This window comes from Manis javanica, chromosome 3 (genome assembly GCF_040802235.1).
Source record: "Manis javanica isolate MJ-LG chromosome 3, MJ_LKY, whole genome shotgun sequence".
Classification (NCBI taxonomy): Eukaryota; Metazoa; Chordata; class Mammalia; order Pholidota; family Manidae; genus Manis; species Manis javanica.
This window is the reverse complement of record NC_133158.1, coordinates 216,827,482-216,855,214: the sequence shown is the minus strand read 5'-3', so window position 1 is coordinate 216,855,214 and position 27,733 is coordinate 216,827,482. Positions and strand designations below refer to the sequence as shown.

The 27,733-nt window shown below is 42.4% G+C and overlaps 1 protein-coding gene across 7 annotated transcripts in view; it reads left to right on the top strand.

Annotated features, from left to right (window-relative positions):
* CLCN3 (chloride voltage-gated channel 3) overlaps positions 1–25,833 on the top strand; it is a 67,406-nt gene extending 41,573 nt beyond the window's left edge. For 3 of the 7 annotated variants that reach the window (XM_017642876.3, XM_073232821.1, XM_017642878.3), the window contains 8 exons: positions 446–568; positions 1,680–1,886; positions 4,637–4,717; positions 5,634–6,179; positions 8,638–8,824; positions 11,230–11,628; positions 17,798–18,014; positions 23,648–25,833. In XM_017642876.3, coding sequence (XP_017498365.1) covers positions 446–568; positions 1,680–1,886; positions 4,637–4,717; positions 5,634–6,179; positions 8,638–8,824; positions 11,230–11,628; positions 17,798–18,014; positions 23,648–23,738 — 1,851 coding nt within the window. In that variant the 3' untranslated portion in view covers positions 23,739–25,833. Of the gene's footprint in view, positions 1–445; positions 569–1,679; positions 1,887–4,636; positions 4,718–5,633; positions 6,180–8,637; positions 8,825–11,229; positions 11,629–17,797; positions 18,015–21,973; positions 22,041–23,647 lie in introns of all 7 variants that reach the window. The other 4 variants (XR_005056144.2, XM_036998831.2, XM_017642877.3 and 1 more) reach the window with 4 other exon arrangements.
* The last annotated feature ends 1,900 nt before the right edge of the window (positions 25,834–27,733 follow it).

Below are 27,733 nucleotides of genomic sequence, written 5' to 3'. Positions count from 1 at the left end.
TAAAAATTTGTTTAGAGATGAGTTTTAGAGCTAGAAAGAATAGATTTTTCTGGTAAGATAGGCAGTGTCTTGTTTCTCAGTTGACCTTCAGGAGAATTGCAGCAGAATGAAATCCCGTGAGAATGAAGTCTTGTGTTCACCAGCTATTTCCAGAGAGTGGCTTGTGGGTGAGCAGATACTGAAGTACAGCAGAGACTTTTGGCAACAAGACCCTAGGAATCAGAAAAAAAACTAGGAGAAACATTAAGTAGATTAAGGCTCCTTGGTATGTATAGAAATACGTTTTCAATTCTACTTAAGTATTTTGTTCATATGAAAGTTTTATTACTGTGGCTGTAAGTGAGGAGACTTTTTCAAGTTCCACCCAAGTTCCTTATGTGGCAAGCAGTGGCTGTAGAGGCGCATTGTAAATCAAGCTCATACTATTGAATGCTTTGCCTTTTAGGGTCCTGGTTCTTACATCATGAACTACATAATGTATATCTTCTGGGCCTTGAGCTTTGCCTTTCTTGCCGTTTCCCTTGTGAAGGTCTTTGCTCCATATGCCTGTGGCTCTGGGATTCCGGAGGTAAGCCATCGGTGTTTGGTTTCATTAGACAGTTAGTAATTGTTATATTGCTTATCTTTTTGCCTTTGGGGGACAAAACTAGTTTTTCTGGGGATATTTTTTGTTTATAATATGAAGAAGAAAATTTAATAAATGGAAGCTGACTGTGGACATCAAGAGGAATTCTTCTTCATAGTCGTTTGGTGATGTGCTGTGGAGGTTTTCTCCCTCGTCACTAATTTAGCAAGTGACAAAACAAGTATCAGAAGACTCGTTAAACACCAACAACCTGGAAAACAATATCTTCTGGCCTAAAGTTCTTTGATGGACTAGTTGACCTTTGCTATTAGCTTGATTTGAATACAGTTGTCCTCTTTTTATAACTGCCTTTTAGTTAGAAAAGTTAATAATTACTGAATTTGGCAGATAATATTTATGACCATTTTCCACTTTAAAATAAACATTTGATTGTAGTATGTCAATAATACAAATTTGGGAGTTTTAGTAATTAACAACAGTAATTTATATAGTACAGGATACTTAGGGCTGAACATGATGTGAATTCATTTCTTTCCTCTTTCTAATTTTCTGTCTTAAATAAGTTACCAATTTTTCAAGTGCATTTCTTTTTAAAACTAAACTGTAGTGTTCTTTGCCAAGCTGAATTTATTAAGAATATCTTTAATAAGGAACCATATCATGTAGCATTTAGCATTTGTCACTCATCCTTCTTGATATATAGAAAAATGTTATCTTTATTCCTGATGTAGAATGCCTGAAATATATTTAGCTGTACTATATTTCTAGAATAGAAATACTCAGATTTCCCATTTCCTGATTGTAATTATAACCCTAGTATTAAGGTCTGTATTCTCTTTAATGTGCCCTGGCATTTCAGTTTTATTCATGAGATAGGGCTACTTCCATCTTTGCTTCGGAAGAGAATTAGAATATGGTACAGATTTACTATATGTAGCGTAATAGTTAAAGCTTTTGAAAAATTAATTGTGAATTGTTCATAGTCTGCTAAAATTTGTAAGGTGGTTTTGTGAGTAAAAGAGGAGGGTAACAAGTTAATTAGGTTCTCATATTTTTTAGAGTAAACTAAGCCATCTTAATCTTTCCATTGTAGATTAAAACTATTTTGAGTGGATTCATCATCAGAGGTTACTTGGGAAAGTGGACTTTAATGATTAAAACCATCACATTAGTACTGGCTGTGGCATCGGGTCTGAGTTTAGGAAAAGAAGGTCCTCTGGTTCATGTTGCCTGTTGCTGTGGAAATATCTTTTCCTACCTCTTTCCAAAGTATAGCACAAATGAAGCTAAAAAAAGGGAGGTAAGTCTTTTGTAGTTTATTTGAAAGATAAATATCTGTTATTACATCATTGAAGAATTTCCTGGTGTAAAGATTACGTTTTACTCTTTTTGGGTAAACTCTTTGTCTTCAGATTAAAAATTTAGCTTGGGAATTATTCGTGCTTCTTTTCCCTTTTTTGAATAATCTGTAATGTTTCTCCAGACTCCCCCCTCCGCCCATCGCTCCTAAGGCACTCCTGTCTCTGTCTCAGAGAAGTCAGGCAGACTGCCTGTGCCCATTGGTTTCCATGGGATTTTACAGAGGTCGAGCCATTTGTTTTTGCTCTGTCTTATGCCTTTCCTCCTCTGAAGTGATTCCCAACTGTAGCAGTGTCTTTGCTTTTATTCCCTGCCTGCAGTGTTTCTCCAGGATTGGGCAATCATGACATGTCTAATGCCAGTGGGAGGGGGTGCCATCTGCAGAGAGTGTGCAGCACTGCGGGAAAGTTCTGAGGGCCTCTGGGGCCTCCTGAGGTCTAAACCAGAGATTTGCATTAAAGGAGACGTGGGAGTCCTTTATTCCCCTGTTTAGGGCAGTTTCCTTTATCATCTGAGATTTCCAGGAGACATTTAAACCGTACATATTAAAGAGTCCCCTGATGTTTCTAGATTGCTCTGGATATTTTCTAGAAGCAATGTGGACTCCTGCCATCTTCTGTATTAGCTTTGGACTGTGGGGCCCAATCCCTTCCTGTTTTGCCAGTCTGTTCTTCAGGCCTACATGTTCCAGAGCTCTTTGTGTTTTTGAAGTATATTTTATATATCATCAAGTGTTGGGAATCCTGGGTTCTCTGGCCCTAGCACAAGGCCTTTCATCTGCTGTTTTTTTTATGCTGTTTTTAAGGAAAAAAGTAGAATATTTTTATCAAGCTATTTAATTTTTCAGTTGAAATAATTCTGGTTCATTTTAATTTAGCACTGAAATATTTGTCCTTGTATTGGCAGTCAGTGGTCTAAAAGAACATTTCAGAGTGTCACAGTTTTATGTGTGAATAATAATAGGATCCCAATGCTCTCCTATAGAACAGAAATAGCTAATACTATTGATTGCTTACTGTGTATCTGGTTTTGTGACAAGCACGTACTTGCATGTTAAAATTTAATTCCACGGTTAATTCCTATTGACTTGGCCCGGTTACCCTCATTTATAGACAGGAAACCAGGGCTTAAAGCTGCTAACTTGCCCATGATTACATAGCACAGTGTTAGGGTGACACTTCTGTGACTGTGTGGACACGTCTGTGTGTGTTCAGACAAAGGAGAACTGTAGCTGTACTCCATTGTGGAAGTTGGTGGCTAAGATGGAACTGTAGCACCTGTCACCCCAGTTCAGTTCCTTTACTCACTGTTGTACCTTGACATTTTGGGGATGATTTTTATTTGTCATTATAAGTACAAAATGTGGTTTGTTAGAAAATGTTAATTAAATACACCTAAATTTTAAGGTATACACTGTACAGATTAGTATTGTTTATGACATTGTCACCTTGATCTATAAATAGCTAGAGTTTTACTTGTTAGTTGAAAGCTGAAATATGAAGGCATCATATTTTGGTTTTCTTCCTATGTGCAGAGTTGCGTGGTGTTTTTAAATTATGTCTTTCGTAGATAATGCATGAAACATTAAATGTGTGTGAGTGACAGGTGCTCGGGTGTTCGCCTCATTGAAAAAGCCTGTTGCCTGTTGCAGTAAAGGCAGAGCCAGCAAATTCAGCTACATTTGTTGTCTGCAGTCCTGTTAGTGGAAGCAAACACAAGAGTGAGTTGAATTTGCTCTCTCTCCTCCTTCAGATAAACAGAGTTTATGTTCTTGAAGCCATGTACACTTTAATTAAAACAAATACTTGTTTTATTTTTATTTACCAAAGAGCAGCCTATCTGTGGAGTACATGCTTTTAATCATTTATAATTTAATTTTGATTATTTCTAGTTTCCCTTTGAAAAATGTAAAAATTGACCATTTGAGGAAGTGCTTTGGTAGCTCAACTATTTACTGGAGGGAAGACAAAAGAATTAAAGACTCTTGGAAAAGTAGTTACATAAACGCCCACTGAATTTATGTGTGTTGCTGGCTGCACACTGGTGGGAGTAGGCAGTGTCCATAGGACAGACGAGGGTCTGGGAAGAGGATCCATGAAGTCTGTGGGCTCTGCTCCTCCTTTAACTGCTGCAGGGGTTCTGCCCGGGAGACTGCATATTTGCAGGTGGCCACTATTTGTGTTCTCAGGATGAGGCTCTGCAGGCTGGCAGTGGTGTATTTCCAGAGGAACTTAGGGTAGTGAAAATACAGAGAACCTCTGGTAGGTTTTAAGTGGCCAGGATATTTACTAGGATTTGGTGCAGAGTAACAATTAACGGTGGAGCAGGTAGTTCTGAAATCCGAGGGATGATACCCTGTTACAGGTGGACATACAGCTCTCCCCCAGCCAGCCAGCGCGCTCTTCGTTCGCCTACACACACCCCTTGGGCATTGTCTGTATTCATTGCCTCTGTTCCTTTACATCCACATTAGTATGTCTCACACAGATATTTTTTGACCAGATATATGAATGACCTTTCAATTTAAGCAGAAGAGGAAAAAAATCTTTTTAGGAGAAATAAATATTTGCCTTTGCTTGGGGAGGAGGGAGGCATGTGAGTTAAATTCAGAAGCAGCACTTCAAAAGTCCAAGCAGCGTGGTAGCTGCCGGGGCATCTGAGGTGGTAGTAGCAGCTGCACCCCTTCCGCAGGTGCTGTCGGCTGCCTCGGCGGCAGGCGTCTCTGTCGCTTTCGGTGCGCCCATTGGAGGAGTCCTCTTCAGCCTGGAGGAGGTAGGCAGAGACACACGGTGGCTGAGGTCATGCATGATGGCCACCACGCATGTGTTTTGGCGCACTTTTCAGTTTGACAGCTAGCGTAATAGGTATAGACTTTGTTGTCAAGGTTTCAAATTTATGTTCATAAAGTTATTTTTCAATCCTTCTTACATAAAAAGTAATATGCTGTGTTTCTTACTTGGGGGAAATAAGATGTTCATTTATAAATATTAGTGATTATCTAAAATTTTAACTTTGTTGACATACTTAAAAGTAAGCAGATGCGAATTTGACTCAAAAACATTTAAAACCCTCTGTCTCTCTAGGCTGAATTATAGCCCAGTTTTTGTTTTAAAATGTCTAATCAATTCCTTAATTGGCTTTGTAAGTTCTCCTGGTGATCATTTCTGTTGCAGTTGCTGATGTTTAAGAAAGTAATTTTAGTTTCTTCAGCGGAATAGTTTTTTTGTATTCTCATTGGCGCATAAGGCTTTTTACATATTTATACAAAAATGTGACTAGGAATGTTTTAAAATGTACTTTTCTCTTCCAGTCATTTGTGTTCTTTCCTTCTTTTTTCTTCGGTATAGGAGAGGCAGATTAAATGCTTCCTCATGAGCTAACCAGAATTGGTGGTGGTACATTTATTCTTAACTACCATGATTTAATTGGAGATGACACTCATTTTGAAAATAAAAATATGCTGGGTATTTTAAATAATTATTACCACTTGCAGTCTGTTTATAAGTAAATTTGTAATCATGAGATAACAAAAGTCAGTCAGACATAGATATTTTTCTCAGCACAGTTAAAACCCATTACATGTAAATTCTAGCTGCAGCAAAATTGAGAACTGTACTATTCACCATTCAGGTCATGTCAGGAGCGTCGTGTAAGCCAAAGCCTTGGTTCCCCTGCCTTCCTTTCCCAGGTCAGCTATTACTTTCCTCTGAAAACCCTGTGGAGGTCTTTCTTTGCTGCCCTGGTGGCTGCGTTTGTTTTGAGATCCATCAACCCGTTTGGTAACAGCCGCCTGGTCCTGTTTTATGTGGAGTATCACACGCCATGGTACCTGTTTGAACTGTTCCCCTTCATCCTGCTCGGGGTGTTTGGAGGGCTGTGGGGAGCCTTTTTCATCAGGGCGAACATTGCCTGGTGCCGTCGGCGCAAATCCACCCGGTTTGGGAAGTACCCTGTCCTGGAGGTCATCGCAGTGGCGGCCATCACCGCCGTGATCGCCTTCCCGAACCCGTACACGAGGCTCAACACCAGTGAGCTCATCAGGGAGCTCTTCACGGACTGCGGCCCCCTGGAGGCCTCCTCTCTCTGTGACTACAGGAACGACATGAACGCCAGCAGGGTCGTCGATGACATCCCCGACCGCCCAGCAGGCCTTGGCGTATACTCGGCTATATGGCAGCTGTGCCTGGCGCTCGTCTTTAAAATTGTGATGACGGTGTTCACTTTCGGTATCAAGGTAAGTGCTGGTGTGAGGGCACATGTGAGTCATCCTGGCATGTTCAGAACTTGTATGTGGAGTGAGAATTTTTATCTGAAGGCGGTTGTTCAATACGTGTAGGCAGAAAACATTCTTCCCTATCTTTTCGGTTTAATTTTGAATAATGACAGAAATTCCTCAGGATGCATAGTTGAGCGAGGTGTCTGGGTGGCAGGTTGCACCCAGACCCAGCTGTGCAGACGCGCTCCTGCTTTTGCTCTTCTGTTGGCTCGGTGGCTTGGGGAGGACGCCGCCGGCGCGTTCTGTTCGCGCGCTCTCACTCAGTCGTCACGGGACGTGGCTGGGGCTGCTTGTCTCAGAGACTGCCGTGCGCCTAGCCCCTGGGCTGGGAGATGCAGACATGGGGGCTGGACCTCTGGGCCCCTGGGACAGCTCACTCTGTGGTTTTTCCAGCATGGTCACCTCCAGGTGGTTAGATTGCTTTGCATGGCAGCTCAGGGCTCCAGCAGCAAGTGTCGCACCAGGGGCATCTCTGATCATGCCGGAGAAGGCGCGCAGCACGTCTCCTGCTGCACTCCGCTTGTCCAGGTGGTCACAGAGGCCCACCCAGGTTCAGGTGGAGGGCCAGACACTCCCCCTGTGGGGAGGAATGTCAGGTGATTTGTGGTCATGTTTCAAGAGCACTTACATATCAGTTCCCCAGTGCTGCTGTAATACGTCACCACAAACTTAGGGGCCTAAAATCACACCCATTTGTGATAGTTCTGGAGATCAGGAGTCCGAAGTGGGCCTCATGAAGGTGTCCACAGGAATTTGTGGAGTTTCTAGGGGAGAGTCCATTTTTTTGTTGCCCCTAGAGGCTGCCTGCATTCCTGAGCTCATGCCCCCCCCTTCTTCCCTCTTCAAAGGCTAGTCAATGGCTGGTCGAGTCTTTTATTTCATCATTTGGCACTAACTCATCTAAATCCTTCTTCCACGTTTAAAAAATCTTTGTGATGACTCTGTGCTCACACAGGTGATGCAGGATAATCTCGTGTTCTAGGTCCACTGACAGCCACCTTGATTCCGTCTGTGACCTAGTTCTCCTTGCCATGTGACATAGTGAATTCACAGGGTTTAGGATATGGATGCCTTTGAGGAGCTGTCGTTCCGCTTCCCATATCTCCAGAAGGCATTAGCTCGAAAGGACACTACAGACCCAGGGTTAAGTTACCAGGTCTGTGAGCACCAAGCCTTTTTCCATGAAGGACTAAAGGCATCTTGGCCTTATGTCCAGGCACATTGTTTCTTTTGAACTTATGAAAGTGACAGTAACATTTGTTAATTAGTGATTTGCCGGTAAGTACAATTCTTTTATACGACTGTCATGATGTATAAGAGGAATCAGCTTGTTCTTTAAATTATTGCACCTGTAGTTCATGTAATAATAGTTATATTCACTGGTAATCATGTGCTTTCACAGATGTAAATTATGCGGAGTAGCCCCTTAATTTCACCAAAATAGGAATGGAGTTAGTTTTTGAAATAGAATCTCTCCTTGGGTCTGCTGTGTTTAGTTGTCCAGGGTGTCAGACTAAGTAATAAGAAAACCTCAAAGTTCTCATTTTTTTCCTTAGCAAGTCAAGCTTCTGTTGCTGCAGTAAGTTGATTTTTTGTAAATCTCGGCTTTCTTAGCCTTGTCTGAGCTACAGAAAGCAGTTGGCAGGCCTTTGCTAAGCTCACATTGCCCTCCACTCCGGCTGAAGGATCCCGACTAGCAGGAGAGTATAAACCGTGTTTTGATCCCTTTTGTTTTGGTGTCCTTTTAATGATTCTTACACACCCTTAATGTACCATTGATTTATGCTCAGTTTGTTTCATATCCAGAGCAATTCAGAGTTATAGGTCTTCTAATAATCTTTAAGTGATCTTTCTCAAGGTATTTGCTATTGCTATTATTCTCATTAAATTTAATACATGTTTTTCTCCTTTTAATTAATCCATATATGTGTGCATGTATATCACTTGATAAGATCGCCCACTTTACATCGTACCATTTTAAGAGGAATAGCATTTCTATCATTTGACAAGCAGCAGATAATGTAGGAAGGACCTAATCTTGGTTAAAGGTTAATACTTCAAACTGAATGTATTTAGTTTTATGAAAACTGCTTCATACTGTCCTTTTTTTTCCTTTCCCCATTTCACCATGGACTAATGAAGATTTTTTTAGGGACTGGCATTAGGGAACCCCTGAGCTAAAGGATAAATAACCCTTGGTTACTTTCTTTTTGGCCTGGAGAATGTGGTTTGTTGCATTGTAACTGAATTCATGGAATTGTTAAGGTACTTTCATAACAAGATTTTGCCCTAGTTTTATTTGTACTAGGACTTCACTGCATAAACAGAATGTGAAAAGAATCAAAAGCGTTCCAGTGGGTTTCAAGTACATCAATGGCGAATCTCTGCCTCCTTCAGCCCTTGGTTTGTGTTCCAGGTTCCATCAGGCTTGTTCATCCCCAGCATGGCCATCGGAGCGATTGCGGGAAGGATCGTGGGCATCGCTGTGGAACAGCTCGCGTACTACCACCACGACTGGTTCATCTTCAAGGAGTGGTGTGAGGTGGGGGCTGACTGCATCACGCCTGGCCTGTATGCCATGGTGGGCGCTGCTGCGTGCTTGGGTAAGGACCTGGGAGAAGGCGGCAGTGAGGTTGTGCTCAGGCCTCCTGCAGGGGCACTGGGGCCAGGCCAGAGAGGAGGGAGTGCTTTAACAGAAGTGCCACAGCCCATCGGTGATGGCTGCCCTGCAGTGTAGTCCTCACTGTTTCCGTCTCTGGACACTTAATGCAAATACGTAATAATAGTTAGTGTCTTCTTAATACCAGCAAACCTCGGTGTATGGCGTGGGCTCGGTTTGGATCTTGTCCAGGATCCCGGCCCGCCTGTGGCCGCTGCAGCAGCGTTCCTGTGCTTTCACTCAGCAGAGCTTCACAGTAGCTTTACTTGGGCTTTGCAGTGGCGTGTTGTCAGCCTTAGGAAGAGATTTCTTTACCAGCCCTACATTGATGGGGCGTTTACAGCAAAGTGAAAAAAGGTAACTTCTTTTTGTGAAAAGAAAAGCAGAATATCTCCATTAAATACTTGAGTCCATTTATTCTCTTGGACATGAAAAACAGTTATTTCTTTTGATATTTAAAATGTCAACTGAACTTTGATAATAGATGGTATTTTGACTTATTTTGTTCAGTGAGTAAAAATTGTATAATTATGGATCTTCAAAAGTGTAATATCAAATGAAAGTGAAGGACAGACTCATTATCACCCAAGTAGCAGTTTATTAAGTGTCCACCTTGTGTCAACGCTGTGCTGGGCGCGGTGAGCACAGCACAGAGGGAGAAAGCACGGCCCTGCGCTGCAGTGGGGGAGACCGGACCGGCGCTGAGCGGGCGGCAGTGAGCCGCAGGCCTGTTCACAAGGTGCCGAGTGCGAGAAGCGTGGCAGTCCAGAGGGAGGGGTCGGAGCGCGCGGGTCGGGTAGCATGAGCTTTGCTTAGTGTAAGGGACAGGAGTTTGGTGAAGGATATAACGAGCGGAGACGGAGTCAATTAGTATTCACAGGGCCTTGAAGAGACCGACAGTATTGAAGTTGGATTGGAAAGAAGGAGTCAGATTCCGAAAAGGTAGTGATTTATGTGAGGGTGACTTTGTATTTGGGATTGGTTAGATCTGTGCAAGAGTTGATGACTTGGGGAAAGTTCCTTAACTTCTTTGATTTTTAAGTTTTCTTATCTTTGTAGTGAGGTAATAACTACTTATCTGCTACGCTTGTTTTGAGGGTTAAAGGAGATAAATGCACATAGAGCTGTTAGCACAGTGCCTGGTAAACAAGTGCTCACTTTAAAAAGAGCCTTTGCAAACTGACCAGAACATGCTGGGCATAGTGTGTTGCACAGTATACAGCAAGTCTTTCTTCCTGCTTTTAGGTTAAAAAACAAAAAGGAAGAGCTTCCTCTTCATGCAGTAGGAACCACAAGGTACCCTGGGAGGTTTCTGAGCAGAGGAGCAGTATGGTGGAAGTAGTTCTTAGGACAGGCTAAGCTGGGAAAATGGCTTGGACGAGGGATGGGAGGTGATGGAGCCGGTGTCCAGGAGGTAAGGTGAAATAGGATTAGCATGATGGAACTGAGTCTCGTTGGTCCGGACCAGGTTGGTAATAGTGAGGGTATGGAGAACGGGACCTATGGATAGACAGTCGGCCAAGCACATCAGGTAGAACTAACTAGGTGAGAGCCTGGGTGTGGGGATTAAAGGCAGGAGCCCAGAGTGACTCTTGGCTGTTGAGAGGGACGCGCCCCGCTGTGGAGTCACTGGAATTGGAGTGGGAGACTCTTCAGGCAAGAAGAGGAGTTGCGTTTTAAGTGCTGTTTTCTGCGAGAGTGAAGTCTTTTTACAGTAGGAAAATGAGACAAGCACAGCAACAAAGCATGAAGAGCTGAAGACAGGGCAAGTGCAGCAGTAGCTGGAGGGCCGCGGGCCAGGGGCGTCTGTGCAGAGAACACAATTCATGGCAATGACTTCCCGGTGGGGGAAGCATATAGATCACAAGGCACCAAAACACTTCGCTTGCTCTGAAAAGATTGAGAGGAAATAAATGTGTTGAATTAATATTCTACCCACATAGATGTTTAATTTGTAAATAGACATTTAACAAGTGAGCTCTGATGTGCTTCATCAGATTCCGTAATACTGAATAATAAGCTTGAATAAGGGTGAAATACATGTTGCTGCAGCAGTGAAACTGAAACGCAAACTTGTTTTAGTTGGTTGGCTCTGGTCGTTTTTATATGAATGAAGAAGTAAACAGGTTTTGAAATATTTTAATAGTCCTCTGTGTTTAAATAAAGGAAATTGGTGCTTCTCCAGGTCTTACAGAATAGTGCTAATTGCCCTAAGAGAGCAGTGGTGGTTTTTGATGATAAGCCTTTTCACCAGCCTACGTTCGCACCGTGCTCAGCAGCCTAGAGCAGAGCCCCACCAGTGTCAGTGGGAGGCCCGTCCCTCCTGACCAGCGTGCTCATCTTTTTCAGGTGGCGTGACGCGGATGACTGTCTCCTTGGTGGTCATTGTTTTTGAGCTCACTGGAGGCCTGGAATACATTGTCCCCCTTATGGCTGCAGTGATGACCAGTAAATGGGTCGGCGATGCCTTCGGGAGGGAAGGCATTTATGAGGCGCACATCCGGTTAAATGGATACCCTTTCTTGGATGCAAAAGAAGAATTCACTCATACCACCCTGGCTGCCGATGTCATGAGGCCTCGAAGGAATGACCCCCCCTTGGCCGTCCTGACACAGGACAATATGACAGTGGACGATGTAGAAAACATGATCAACGAAACCAGCTACAATGGCTTCCCTGTCATAATGTCAAAGGAATCGCAGAGACTAGTGGGATTTGCACTCAGAAGAGACCTGACCATTGCAATAGGTACTGTTCTTAAAAAATAGACACACACACACCTGTCTGTATCTCTGTCTGTGTACATTGGAATCTAGGTATCTTCGCAGATAGATACAGTTATATAATAGATTTCTGGAAGAAAGGAGAGCAATAAAATGTCATTTGTTGTGTTGTTGGATAAAGTTGTATTTTATGTCCCTTGAAGTCTTGTTTTTTAGGAAAGGAATTTCTGCTTCTGCAGTGGTTTTCCTACTAAGTAGAGTTTTACCTTCTGATTTCGCATTATTACCAGAGACAGTCAAATTCTTTCTTTTCCCAGTTAGATAAGCCTTGTTTAGTTGTTATTCATAATAGTCTATAATAGAAGGCCTTAAGTAGCAAGTGCCAGGGCACCCTGCCGAGTACATTCTGCATTTAATAAAGTTGGCTTGTTTCATATCAGATTCACAAGGTTTTGCTTTTTTAGTTTTTGGATTTAAGTTTATAATATTAACTTGTCATTTCTAGTTAAAGTGAAAATTTGAGATTTTATTTTTGGTCAAATGCCAGGTTGAAAAAGTATATAGTTCTGTTGTATTTTGTCCTGACATTCCTGAAAATACAGGAATCTTTTCCCTCAGATTCCTTTAGATTCTAAGGTGGTGCTTAATATGGGGATTACATCTGACCTGAACATCACAGGGATAGGGCGCCAGCTCCCTGTGCAGCCAGAAATCTGTAGCTCCTGACTCCCCAAAACCTGAGCCACTGAGAGCCCACTGTGCACAGGAACCCTTACGAGTGAGAGAGACAGTGGGTCACACATACTTGTATGTTATACATATTAGATACTGTATTTTTTAGAAGAAAGTAACTCAGGGAAAAGAAAATGTTTTTTCAAATTGTCATAAGTCCCAAAATATTTTCCAATATATTTATTGAAAAAAAATCTACATATAAGTGGACCTGTGCAGTACAAACCTGTGTTATTCAAGGGAATCTCTAGTGGAAATCTCACCCAGGACCTCGTAGTTTACCAGTTGAACTCTCTGTAGGCAGCTGTCTTCTTGGTTTCTTAGGTGATTTATAGATTTACTCTTTTTTTTATCATTAAGGAATCACTGATATACAATCTTACGAAGGTTCCACATGAACAACATTGTGGTTACTACTTTCACCCATATTATCAAGTCCCCCCACACCCCATTGCAGTCACTGTCCATCAGTGTAGTAAGATGCCACAGAGTCACTACTTGTTTTCTCTATGCTACACTGTCTTCCCCGTGATCCCCACACACAACGTGTACCAATCATGATACCCCGCAATCCCCTTCTTCCTCCTTCCCCACCCCTCCACCTCCCAGCCCTCCCCTTTGGTAACCACTAGTCCCTTCTTGGGTTCTGTGAGTCTGCTGCTGTTCTTTTCCTTCAGTTTTGCTTTGTTGTTATACTCCACAAATGCATGAAATCATTTGGTACTTGTCTTTCTCCCCCTGGCTTATTTCAGCGAGCGTAATATCCTCCAGCTCCATCCATCTTGTTGCCAATGATTTATAGCTGAATAATATTCCATTGTGTATATGTATCACCTCTTCTTTATCCATTCATCTACTGATGGACACCTAGATTGTTTCCATGTCTTGGCTATTAAATAGTGCTGCGATAAAAGGGGTATGTCTTTTTAAATCAGGGATCTTGTTTTCTTTGGATAAATTCCTAGGAGTGGAATTTCTGGGGCAAATGGTATTTCCAGCTTTAGTTTTTTGAGGAACCTCCATACTGCTTTCCACAATGGTTGAACTAATTTGCATTCCCACCAGCAGTGTAGGAGGGTTCCCCTTTCTCCACATCCTCGCCAGCATTTGTTGTTCCATGTCTTTTGGATGGTGGCCATCCTAACTGGTGTGAGGTGATATCTCATTGTGGTTTTAATTTGCATTTCCTTGATGCTTAGCGATATGGAGCATCTTTTAATGTGCCTGTTGACCATCTGAATTTCTTCTTTGGAGAAGGGTCTGTTCATATCCTTCACCCATTTTTTAATGAGGTTATTTGCTTTTTGGGTGTTGAGGTGTGAGTTCTTTATATATTTTGGATGTTAACCCCTTACCAGATATGTCATTTATGAATATATTCTCCCATACTGTAGGATGCCTTTTTGTTCTACTGATGGTGTCCTTTGCTGTACAGAAGCTTTTTAGTTTGATGTAGTCCCACTTGTTCATTTTTGCTTTTGTTTTCCTTGCCTGAGGAGGTGCATTCAGGAAAAAGTTGCTCATGTTTATATTCAAGAGATTTTTGCCTATGTTTACTTGAGAGTTTTATGGTTTCATGACTTACATTCAGGTCTTTGATCCATTTAGAGTTTACTTTCGTGTATGGGGTTAAACAGTAAAGCAGTTTCATTCTCTTACATGTAGCTGTCCTATACAGTTTTGCTAACACCACCTGTTGAAGAAGCTGTCATTTCCCCATTGTATATCCATGCTCCTTTATTGTATATTAATTGGCCATATATGTGTGGGTTTATATCTGGACTCTATTCTATTCCGCTGATGTGTGTGTCTGTTCTTGTGCCAGTAACAAATTTTATTGATTACTGTGGCTTTGTAGTAGAGCTCGAAGTTGGGGAGCGTAATTCCCCCAGATTTATTCTTCCTTCTCAGGATTGCTTTGTCTATTTGGGGTCTTTTGTGGTTCCATATGAATTTTAGAACTATTCTAGTTTGTTCAAGAATGTTGTCGGTATTTTGATAGGGATTGATTGAATCTGTAGCTTGCATTAGGTAGGATGTCCATTTTGACAATATTCATTCTTCCTATCCATGAGCATGGGATGTATTTCCATTTATTGGTGTCTTCTTTAATTTCTCTCATGAGTGTCTTTTAGTTTTCAGGGTATAGGTCTTTCACCTCCTTGGTTAGGTTTATTCCTAGGGATTTTATTCATTTAGATGCAGTTGTACATGGAATTGTTTTCTTGATTTCTCTTTCTGCTAGTTCTTCATTAGTATGTAGGAATGCAACAGATTTCTGTGTATTAATTTTGTATCCTGCACCTTTGCTGAATTCAGTTACTCTAGTAGTTTTGGAGTGGATTCTTTAGGGTTTTTATGTACAGTATCATGTCATCTGCAAACAGTGACTGTTTAACTTCTTCCTTACAAATCTGGATGCCTTTAATTTCTTTGTGTTGTCTGATTGCCGTGGCTAGGACCTGTTGCATGCAATACTATGTTGAATTAAAGTGGGGAGAATGGGCATCCTTGCCTTGTTCCCAATCTTAGAGGAAAAGCTCTGACCTTTTTGCTGTTAAGTATGATGTTGGCTGTGGGTTTGTCATATATGGCCTTTATTATGTTGAGGTACTTGTCCTCTCTACCCATTCTATTGAGAGTTTTTATCATGAATGGATGTTGAATTTTGTTGAATGCTTTTTCAGCATCTATGGAGATGATCTGTGATTTTTGTCCTTTTTGTTGATGTGGTGGATGATGTTGATGGATATTCTAATATTGTACCATCCTTGCATCCCTGGAACAAATCCCACTTGATCATAATGATGTATGATCTTTTTGATGTGTTTTTGAATTCAGTTTGCTAGTATTTTCTTGAGTATTTTTCATCTGTATTGTAGATATTACTCTTATATAAGTATGTATAATTTTCTCTCTTTTAAACACATAGTAGTGTGCTAAGACATGCAGTTCTATACCTTGTTTTTTTTTTTTTTTTCACTAAGCAGTATTTTCTTGGACATCTGCCCAAATCAGTGTATCAGTGTATAGAGTCTCTTTGTTCCATTTTTTACAGTGGCATAGTATTCTATTAAATAGTATCTTCAGTTGCATCATAATTTTTAAAATTAGTTCTTCATTGATGAACATTTAAGGTGTTTCCAATCTTTCACTATTAACAGAAATTGCTGCCTCATATATTTGGTATTTTGTCTTATGTACAAATGTAGGAAAATTACTGAAATGGAATTGCTGGATCAAAAAGTAAGTGTGTTTTTAATTTTGTAAGATTTTCAAATTGCACCAAGTGATGATTATACCATAGGCTCCCAGCAGCTGTGAAGGATGGCTTCCTGTGTTCAAATTCAGTCCAAATGGAGGGACGTTTCCTCCTGCATTTTTGTGTCAGGATATATAAGTGAGGCTGAACGTTTCATAGATTTGTTTAAAATGAACCATTTTTAACATTTATAGAGTGAATTGAGTCATCTTTCTCAGTTTCCACCTCAGGGTATAAAAGTGTACGTGTTCACTCCTGTGTGTGTTATTGGGCCTGTAGGCCTTACAGGGAGACTCTTGATGTGCGAAAATGTGGCAACTGGACACACAGAGCTGCTGGCAGCGAGCAGCCCCCTGATGGTGGTTTCTCCTCCACAAGATCTTTTGTTCAGGTAGACCCTGAGCTTGTGTCCCGAGGAGAGCAAATTTGGTAATGGCTTCCCCTTCCGTGGCAGCGTCCACCTCAGGCCTCAAAACCGTCCGTGCTAACGGTAGCATGAGCTGCGAGAAGCGGACTAGCCTGTTCCTCTTCATGGTGGTTGAAAGAAACTTTATACCTGCTTAGTTGGTTGAAATACTTCTTTATGAGTGTGGAGACTTTTTTTGCTTTCAAAAATTAATACAGTTAATGTTTTCTGCTTCAAAGGTCTTTGAATGAATGGTGTTCAAAACACTGTTTGTTCACAACAGAGCAAACCTAGCAGGTGGCCGGGTACTGCAGTGACCCCCTGGTGGGCGGTACAGACTGAAGTAACACTGTGTCCGTGCAACATGATGTTAATATGACAGATTTAAGCCAGGCTGCATGTCCACTAGCCTTGTGCCTTATGCAAGGGAACATTTCAATTGATTAGGCCAATACATTTCTTCTATAATTTTCTGCAATTGTTTTATCATCAAGTGTTTAATATTTAAACAGTCTTCCAGCATATTTTTTCAGTGATGATGTATTTGTTATTTTAAGATGTTTAAGACTGATGATTGGGATTAGTTTTAGCTCAGAATGTCTGTCATACATGCTGACAGTTATTTACACGCCACCATTCATAAGTCATTAGCCAGATGCTGTGAGTTAAAAGCAACATAAGGAACACTTTTCAAGAATCCTCCGTGTCAGTTGCTGTGGGCTTCCTTCTTTGCCGTGCTTTTGTCAGGCTTCTGAGGTGGGTCAGTGAGTACTGGCCATCTGGTTTCACGTAGTGCCATCCTATGTGAATGAGTAAGTGAAAGGAGGCCCTGGTGCTCGGAAGGCGTGAATGTCCCGCAGTGTGGGTTTATGAGCCACGTATATTTATCTGCTTCTCACTTTAGGACTGGTGTTTATCATTTTTGCTTAAATATTTTTGTAGCAAAATTCATGTTTGAAATACATTTAATATAACAAGTACCATGTTTGTACATAGCTTTACATAAATATTGACTCAAAGTAGAAACGTGAAGTTGACAGTTTTGTTTTTACATTGGTGTTCTCTCCATTTCATGGGTTCCGCCTCCTTCCTGTGCTCTCTGTCCCTCCGCTGTGGTGTTTTGTCCTCAACCACTTTTGTCTAGCGCTTTGAAAGGTGGGAGTAGGTGTGGGACAGACGCACTTGAAGCAGAGCCCCTGGAGGGGAAATGAACAAACCTTTGCAAATGAAACAGAAAGATCAGTCTGTGCCCATTATGTACGTAACCAAGGAAGGTTTCAACCCATCTGTTAATGCTCATGACTCACCCAGAAAATTAACATCAGAAAAGAGAACGAGTAGCTAACCCCCAGGGGCTGTTTGTCCCACCTCCCCTGCAGGGCAGGGGACACTTGGCAAAGGCAGGTGACACTCGGGGGTGGGTTCCTGTCATGGACTGTGGTCTCAGAACGCGTCAGGTGTTCGAGGCCACATTCCAAAATGCTGCCTGTCCCCCAAAGTTAGAAATAGCTTCCGCCCCAGCAGAGAAAACGGTGCTGTAACAGTGATACCAGAGTATTTCGTTTACCCAGAGTTGATTTGTATTGGTGGTCCTCATTCGGTCAGAAGGAAGAAACTGCTAAGTGGCTTTTCATTTTCTTCCCTTCTTGGTAAAGAAGATAGGCAAAAAATGCAGGGACCAAAAGTCATGGGATACATTTACTTAACTTTTTATCTCTGAATAATAGGTTGTCCTTAAAACAAACCAAACAAAACCTATTAGTTTTTAATATTTGGTCTTCTCTCTGTTTTCAGAAAGTGCCAGAAAAAAACAGGAAGGTATCGTGGGCAGCTCACGTGTGTGTTTTGCACAGCACACGCCATCTCTCCCAGCAGAAAGCCCTCGGCCACTGAAGCTCCGGAGCATTCTGGACATGAGCCCCTTCACAGTGACCGACCACACCCCAATGGAGATAGTGGTGGACATTTTCCGGAAGCTGGGGCTGAGGCAGTGCCTCGTCACTCACAACGGGTGAGTCTGGCTGGATACCAGCGCCCTTCCAGAACTGACACTTTAGAGTGGAACCTGTTTGCAGTTCCAGAGGTAGTGAAAGTCGGTGCTTATGGGGAAGCGGGCCTGCCAGTGCGTGCTGAATGGCAGAGCGCCAGCCAGGTGCACACTTGGCAGAGTAGAGACGTGCCGGCTGCTTGCCAGAACGCAAACTGACGTTCGTCACGCACGCTTCCATGTTGGAAGGGAGGCGCTGAACACCTCCCCATGCGCGCTGTGCTTAGCGTGTGCTCTCCTGGAGGAGGAGTGGGCTGAGCCTGCAGGAAATAGGACCAGACCCTGTTTTCTTCTAAGTACTTTGTTTGTAGAGTATAAATAATAACTTCTGAGATATTTTGCTATTTCAGCCATTATTTGATTTGTCGTGTAATGAAGAAAATAATATGTAATTAAATGAAATTTGTAAATTAGCTGAAACCTCCTTTGGCAAGAGCTCTGTTTCTGCTTTTCTGCTTCATCCACAGAGCTTTCACATAAACTGCTAAGGACAGATAAACACTCATGTACTTAAAATGTATCGACTGATTATTTTCCTGCCCTTCACGCATAGAATGGCAGTGTTTTTCCAGGACAGTCACGGGACGGCTTCTTGGGCGGACGCACGGGGATTGAGGAGCCAAGGTGGCCTCGGCAGACGTGCTCGGTGCTCCCGCTGGGTCTGGGTCCCACCGCATGCACGCCCGCTTGTCCCTTCCCGCTGCTGTTGCACTGTTGCTGTTGGGGCACCTGAGAACTGAAGGGCCAGAAGTGAGAAACAAAGGGCATCCTCGGGTCATGGAGGAACTTGGATGGTTAACCCTGTACAGCCTGAAGCTAGTCGAAATTAATAGTTAGAATCACAGCAGGTTTTTTTTTTTAAAACATTTTGTTCAAAGCACCTGGGTGACGAAACACATGACTCCTGTCTAGACAGAGGAAAGAGCAGAAGGGAGGGAAGTTGGCTTTTTGAATATCTTCATGTTGCTCATGTTACTTCCTAACAGCCCTGCTAAGTAGGCATAAGACTCTCCTGGACCAATGTGGTGGCTGGAGCTTGGAGAGGCGTAGTGTTTGCCCAGTTTCGTGGTTAGCAAATCATAGATGAGGAAATCGAGACTCTCTGATGTTAAAACCCAGTCTCTTGTTGCTGACTTGCTTGTTAATAACTGGCAGGATGTGACCTCTTCTTTGTGATTTCTCCAACTGCTTAGAGTTTCTTGGGTAGCATATTGCATTGTATTGGGTTAGGACTAGAAATAGTAAAGCTAGAGAATTAGATCCATGTTTGGTGTTCTCACTCTGTGACCTGTGAAAATAACCCTAGGAGATCTGAAATAAATCATTAAAAGGATAAAGCTCTTGATTAAGAGCAGGGAGTTTGAAATTAATACCACAGATGCTGATTGGAGAAGAAATGTATGTTGTAAAATAACTTTCCTTTTGTTCAGTGTTGTTCAATTAAAAAAATTTAATGGTACCAAACTTCATTGTTTAAAAACTTAATAAGACACGTTAAATGGAATAACTTTTCATAAAGCTTTACTGGTTCTTGGACCCTTTTAGTCATAAATGGCTCAGTGGGAAGCTAAGCTGAGCTGAAAACTTTTGGTTGCATTGGGTTATTCTGTGTTTCTGGTTTGGTCTGTCCTGTTATATCAAATGACATGAATACGTGATAAAGTCATTCTGTAGTCATGATTAACTATGATCACAAAGTTAATTACCTCTTTTAACTTTGCTGAGATCCCAGGTTTTCAGCACAGATACCAGAAAGGAAAACATTTAAAAGAAAGTGTAAAAATAGCAAGGGGTGGTCGGGGTGGAGAGGATTCTAAAATCCTGATGCTGCCTGCTTATAAGAGAGCTTGGGGTAGGGGTGGCTTTTCCCAAAGGAGTAGGTTTAATTGCCTTGGTAACATTTTCCTTATTTCTGTCCCTCAAGGAAAATAGATTGATACGTATTTGTATATCAATATATAGATCATTTGCGGTGGTGGCTTTTGGGACTTTGTTTCCTTTAAAGTATTTGAAGTAGTGTTTTATTCTCATTTAAATGATTTAAACCCAGAAAAGAAATCACATCTTCTGGTGTTAGTGGAAGGTATAAAGTTCTGGGTAATTGTCAACATTTTAGAGTTGATAGTGTGTCCTCTGAGGTGGAAAGTAACTATTTGGGGGAAGAGATACAAGTCCAGGACCTTAGATGCAAGGAGAAAATGAGAACAGAGACGGGACACTTCATGCCCTGTCAAGTTACATCATTACTTGTTATCCCACAAAAACCAGCTAGTAGTTCTTTACATGAGTCAAATTTTGCACTGAAATTAGTAAAGCAGCCCTGAGCCTGGCCATGTTACTATCTAGTCATCTCCATGAGCAAAAGAAAGAGTATATGTATTTTCTCCTTATCAGGGCTGTTACCATGTAAACCTCTGAATTTGCCTTTTGGTCCTTCATAAACTTGTAACTGTTTTCTTTGTGTACTGTGAGCTGTGGCAAAGTTTACTGATCTACTGACTGAAATGAATCACTGGATGTAACTGGACGGACAGAAGAGAGTGTGTAAGAATTAAACTGGAATTGTGTAATTGTCAGGGTTTCCTGACTCCAGCTTCGAATTGAAGTGAGTCTAGGGCTTGTTGCCTGTCCGCCCCGTGCGGTCGGCAGGGATACACGTTGAAGGAGGTTCGCTCTGTGTGGGACAGTTCTGAGCTTCCGTGGTGGGGGGCTTGTTCCGTGCTCTTTGTTCTTAGGGATCAGCACATCATTCTTTTTCAGTAATGAGAAAAAGCAGAGCACCTATTTCTGCCTTTTCCTACCCCTGCCTTCCCCACTTTCCCGGCCCTGAAGCCAGCATGGTCCTCGGTAGCTGCTTGGTGACATCTGTAGGGCAAGGCGACTTGGCCTCAGCGAAGTCCCTGGGTGACATGCTTGAAGAAACCTGAATGTTCAGCCACAGTTTACGAATCAAACTGACATAACCAGGTCGCGGGGGACATGTCCCATCCTCTAAGGGGCCTCCTAGGCAGGCTTCCAGCATTTAATGATTATAAAGCTTTTTAAGGATTTTGACATTTACTGTCTCTATTGCTACTCACTGTAGCTGAATTCATTGACTGCGGTAACTAGAATTTTAATTACTAAAAGCAGTCTGTCTTGAAGTATGCTTGTGAGAATTTGTGTCCACCATTTTGCTTGATGTTATAATAATGTAATAACTGAGAAGTCATTATGTAGGAATAATGGCAGAGTTGAAGTCATTCGACCCCCAATCATGACCGCATCAGCACTCACTGAAGAAGTGGCATTGGGCAGCTCTGGGAAACAAGGTGCTGCTTGTATCAGTCAGCATTATTTATTTAGTGTGCATTGCCTTTAATTTTAATTCCAGTAATGGTAAAACTCGAGGGATTTCTTAAGTCTACTCATAGGCAGTGAAAGCTGAGCCTCGTCCCTACTTTTAATTATTGAAATTATAGCTGCTGTGTTGTGATGTCTTAGAAATTAGAAAATACTTTCCCCCAAGGAAAGAACACTGAAAATGAAGCTATTTCAAGAGTTTGGTAGCTGTATTAATATTGTCTCTAATGTACTTTTCTTTGCAGTCATCCTCATTGTGAACTTTTATAATTTTGATTTTTAATTTAAAAAGGAAAACAGCCCACCAATATTTATAATAGTGTGACATATTATGTAGTATATAGTATATATATGTATATAATAGTGTGACATACTATAATAATAGTGTGTGACTTAGGAAAGTCAGTAGAATTTATGCAAATGGGACCTAGGATTTCAAACCATTTTTGTTTTTAATTTTCTAAAGTTCATTAAAGCATTCTTATGGTTCATGTTTTAATTTTCTCACTCATTCTATATCATTATGTTTGGAACCTCTTTTAATTTCTCACCCAGTTATTAGCATAAATGATGTGTTTCAGGATTGTCTTGGGGATCATCACAAAGAAGAACATGTTAGATCATCTTGAGCAGCATGTGGCGCTTTGGGCGACGACGCGCCAGGTCCCCTCATGAGGCGCCTCAGGGGGGGAAGTGCATCATGACTGGCTTGGGCGTCTGCCTCCCCGACACCTGCATGCCGCCACCTCACTCCAGCCCATAGTGTCCGAGGCAAACTGGGGGGTGTGTAAGACCCACTCACAGGAGGGCCTGGGCGTCAGCTCACCCCCCGGAACGGGGGCTTGTAGTTTAGAGCTATCAGCAGTCTGCTAGTTGAAGAGTGACTGATGGGACGGTGTTGGTGTGCGCACAGTACATCCGTCTACCTGGGCGGGCACGCCACTCTCAGAAGGGTGCCTGACTGGCGGGGATGTCTGCGTGACCACCCAACCCTTTTTCTTTATGTTTCTTAATCTTGTAATCTCGTGATAAATCTAAGCTCATACATGATTTTAATGAGCATAGCAGTGTTAGAATCGCTGACAGGTAGATGGTTTTTTTATGGGACACTCTCTAGAGTATAACGTGGATGTGTTTGTGACCCTAATATCGTACCCAGTATAACTCCAGTGTCAAGGACGTGTGTCCTGCCATTTCATCAGCAAATTGTACTTGGATTTTAGATTGTGTGTGTCCCTCTTCTGTATGACGTTTCTGGAACGCTGTGAACAGCTTTCAGGTTCATACGCATTTAACTGGCTGGCTTTATGTCATTGTGGTTTCATGACTAAAGATAAATTTTGAATTACCTTTTAACTTAAAAATTGTCTGGCTTTCGCAGCTATGCCTGGAATTATTTTGTCCTGCAGTTGTCCCACCTGTATAAAACCTGTCCCAGTTTTCTCAAGTACACAACTGTGTTTCCTGTTTATGCTGATATTTCACAAGTGTTTCATGGATCCTTTTTGAAAAACTTACTAACCCGAATAATAAGTGCCTGCTTATTATTCTCTCTGCTTCACCTGCAATAGTCTTTTATGAGCTAGGGTCTGTCTCACCTACCTTTTAATGTGAGCAAGAGCAACTAAAGCTTTCACAGAAGTGCTGTATCCTAACTTTTTTGGCCAAAATCAAAAAAGGAAAACATTGATGAGTGCACTAGAAACTTGGGCGGTCTTTTATCTCTGGGGTTCTGAGGTTTGGGATTGAAGTTCTGTGCCGACCATTTTATATGCATTTATCTCAGTTGTACGCACTTTTCCTGAAGATTCTGCATACAACTGGGCAATTCTTGAGTCAGTTTTTAGAAGTTAATTTTGGTTTTAAAACATGGAATGTTGAGTGGATTTGGTCATCAGACATTTTACTGCTTTCTTGCCATGATGGGAATGAATTTTCTGTGCAGAGGGGATCAGCAGCATTTCTTTGTTACACATCCTCCCGTCTTGTGATACTTTTTTGTTGGCAAACGTTACCCAAAATAGCTCTTCACTGAGGACACAGGCCTCAGTCTCAGTGGAGTGGACATCATCCTATTTTGACCATAATACTTTTTATAGCAAAGGATGGTTCTTTCCAAATGAAATAACTCCTGAAATTATAGAATCAAGCTGCTTGCTTTGCTCTATTACTATCAACAAAAAGGGTTTAGTTATAGATGTGGGCTTTCTCTTTCCTGTTCGTTTTAATATCAATGTTCTGTCCATTCCTTTCAGGCGCCTCCTTGGCATTATAACAAAAAAAGATATCCTGCGCCATATGGCCCAGACGGCGAACCAGGACCCCGCGTCAATAATGTTCAACTGAGCTGCACAGGTGAGGAGAGCGACGAAGCGGAAGAGGAGGCTCATTTGTTGAATAGCACAACTCTTTGACCTGAGGGAACCATCTACTTGTTTTCTCCTTAAAAAAAAAAAAAAAGGAAGTATGAAAGCCAGGCTTTTGCAACACAGGCTGCAAATAATGCTGGTGGAGTGCAGTTGCTTGGAGAGGGAACGGCGAGAGAAGGAAACGAGGCGCCACGTCCACACCCACCAGAGCCACGCATTGGCCCCTGTGTCTGCCGGACGCACGCGGCTGTGGTTGGCAGGCCTCCGGCCCTGCAGACACGCATGGTCAGCCCCGCTTCTGGAGGGTGCCTTCGAGGTGAGCCGTCTGTAAGACTGCACGGCCTTGCCCCTGAGTGCCAGAGCCGTTCTGCTTACGGTATGAGTCATACAGCCGAGCATTACCTCCCTGCGTCCCGGAGCTCCTTGATCCCTCCCTCCCTCTGGAGCTGTAACGCAGCCCCCCCTGAGTTGGTGAGCCCGTGTGCCACAGTCCTTTCTCACATTGAGATGCATGGTGACTCTCATGCCATCACAGAGGGTGTGGGTCTGCTGGCCGTGGGGTCGCGCCAGCCCCGGGAGCCATGCGCAGGGAAGCCCGGAGTGCGGTGTGAGTCAGAAGCTGCAGTGAAACTCGACTGGAAGGGTAAACAGTCTTCTTTCTGTTTTTTTTTTTCTTCTCAGACTATGGATAATGTGAAGCTGGTTTTATGCAAAGTTTCTATCTCTAGAACTATAGTGATAACAAGTACTATTCAGCGTAAGGAGCCAGGCTGCCGCTGTGACAGAAGAGATGGGAGAACCCTGTGCAGCTGTGTCTGGTGTTGATTGCATGTTTAAACACTGGAATTTCTTGTTCTTGAAATTAGATCAGTCATTTTTTTTTTCTTTCCTCAAGATACTTTAACTGCTGACACTGAAGAGGAAATGTAATTCATAACTTGCACTAAATGTATATTTCTTTTCTTAAAAATTTACCATTCTTATTTATATTTTTATGGATTAAAATTTATAAAATACAGATCAGTTAATATCGCACTTAAACTTACCTTTTTAATGTGATTTTTATAGACTAATTCAGACTTACAAATACGGAGATACAAACAAAGTTTACAGTGGGAGCAAGGGTTTAAAAAGAGGTTGTGGTTATTTATGATCCAGTGTGTACATAAACCTTTTCTGATTTCACTGCCATCCCCTGGATTATGTCCATTTTGATTCATTAACTGGAAAGTTGAAACACACTACAAATCACTTTGCCGATTAAAACCAGAAATTAAATAGTGCTGACCTTAAAAAAGAAAATCAAACCAATGAAAACAGTAAAATTGCAAAGGTAGCAGTTAAAATTTTAATGTGAACTTCATCTTTAACTCTTCGGGTTACACCCATAAGTGTCAGTGATGTTTGAACATCCACAGTGCACGTTTTTGCAGGGTGACCTGAAAATGTTCTGGTGTATGTTCGGGACTTTTGTTTTTGGAAATGTGTCTTAATCATGGTCTTGATTCACTGTTGGCAAAGGCTGTTTGTTTGAAGGGTGACCTAAATATTCTGTGAGTGTGCACTTTTGGTAGGAAATTCATGTTTGCTGACTGATGTTTTCTGAAACAACTGGCAACCAGCAGGTTTTACATTTTGGAAGTAATTCTTCACTTCCTGGGTCTTAATGCGTCTGTCACATAGGATCTGTACGATCTTGAAGACTTATAAGATCATGAAGCCATATTAGAATGATGACTGGAAATTGAGCAAAACTTTAGGAATTTCATCATCCTTAGTATTGCCATCTGCCTAAAGTGAGTATTTGGCCCTCGTTCCCCGCCTCGGGCTGACCTCAGGGTTTCCTGCTGACCTGGGCAGAGTTTATTGGGCATGCAGGTGAGCCCTCGGAGTGGCAGCTCTGCATGTCTTCTCCCCAGCTAAGTGCACTGGCACGTCAGGGCACGGCTGGACCACAAACTCTGCATCAGCTGTTGTAGAACTTAATTGCTTGTCTTGAGTTACAAGCCTTCCAAGGAGAAACCAGTTTCTTTGCAGATAGCTTCCTTACATTAAACGTAACTCAGATTTTATTTTCTGTGTTTCTTTTTTTTATTTCAGGCCTTCCTTTCTGCCCCATCCTGCTTCATAGACTACATTTCAGGGTGGATATTCAAGGTGGATATTAATTTCCTTCTTGATGTGTTGCCACCCCTGGTCCTTCTCACTGCTGACATGCAGGAGCAGTGCTGTATCTCTAATGCATCCGGTGTTACTTTGGTGTTACTATCTGTTCCACTTTTCCTTTTGATATGTTGAGGTGTGTCTGATTTCTCAACCAAGCAATGAAATAGTACAGATCATGAAATGTATGTGCCTGGCTGACTGGCAAACTAATAGGCCGACACCACAAGTGGAGCGCCTTATTTGAGTACCTTTCTGAAAAGGTATGATGAGAATGAGCAAGGGTGTCAGCTTCTCTTACTGATCATCGTTCTCAGCCGTGGTTCATGAAGAACGCTCAGTTTGTTAATCTGTGATGTGGCCTAGAGCTGTATTTATGTTATTATTTATACTAGTGTAGTAAAGCTGCATATCATCGCAGTAGAAGTGATCACTGTGATGAATTAATCAGAAAATCGATTAAAATCTATCTGACAATATGTGGTCTGGCCTTTGATTACATCTCTGACAGCCTCCCACTCTCCCTGCTGCCCGGTCAGTGTGGACGGCACTGGGCTGGGAGGGCTCCCCAGTGACAGAGCCCCCCGGTACTCCACAGGCTGGGGCAACACAAGAAGAGATGCTGGGCTGAGTGGCAGGACACACACACGGTCTCAGCAGTAGTTCAGAGCCTCCGTCTGTCAAGTAAAAGTTGCAGGTGTGCAGAAAGATTTCAGTTCAGTTCACTTTCAAAACTTTTTTAAGAAAGAAAATGCTATTTGCATAAAGAGAAATTGTAAACAGTTTACACTTTTTTTTTTGTTACCTTGGACATTTGGTAACAGAACTGCCTGCAAGGAGGTGGTGACACTTGCAGTGTTAGTCAAGATCTCAGTGGTCATCCGATACTGAACTTCTAGTAAAAGGGAAAACCCTTAGAAGAAAGTTGAGGACAGATCCTTTATCACTCAGTTCATTTGATCATTCGTCAAGCATTTGTGGAATAACTGTGTGCTTGGCTCTATTCTGTGTTCTTAACACTTACATTCTGATAGAGAAGGAGATTTGTAGTATGTCAGATGCTGATAAATATCATCACAAATTAGTCCAGCAAATTAAAAAAAATGATTCCTCTGTTCCATACATAAGTCAGGAAAAATTCCCATTCTAACAGAGAAAAATTAACAATGGGGAGGACACTTTTATAGTGGGTGATCAAGGTTGGGGGTGTTTGAGCAGGAACCTACTGAAGAAAGTGAGGGGATGATCCATTATCTTGTGACAAGAATGTTCCAAGAGGAGGAGATGCTATATGCAAACATCCTGAGGTGGTAGGTGCCCGACAGGCTCAAGGAACACCAGCAGGTCACTGACTGGAGGAGACCAAAGGGGTTGAGCTGAGGAGAGGACGGGGGTGGAGGAGCTAGGCTTCTGTTTGGAATGAAATGGGGAGTGAGATAGGAGATGTCATGATCTGAGTAACCCCTTGCCTGTGGGGAACGTACTGTGGGGGGCAGGGTGGAGGTGGGTGCTTTGGGGTGACCCGGGTGGGAGATGACGGAGGCTCACACCGCACTGGGCCCACTGGAGATGGTAGATGTGGCCAGGTCCTCAGGTTTGGGAGGCAGAGCGGACGGGGTCTGCCAGTGGATTGAATGTGGAGTGGAGTGGGGGTGCCTCCCAGGGGGTCGGCCTGAGCGGCCACGGAGCAATGGGCACCTGAACTGCAAAGACCAGGGAGGATCAGTTTGGGTCATGAACAGAGGGATTTTGTTGTTTGACAGTAGCTTTAATGCTGTTTCAGACTTCAAAGTAGCCATCCTACAGTAT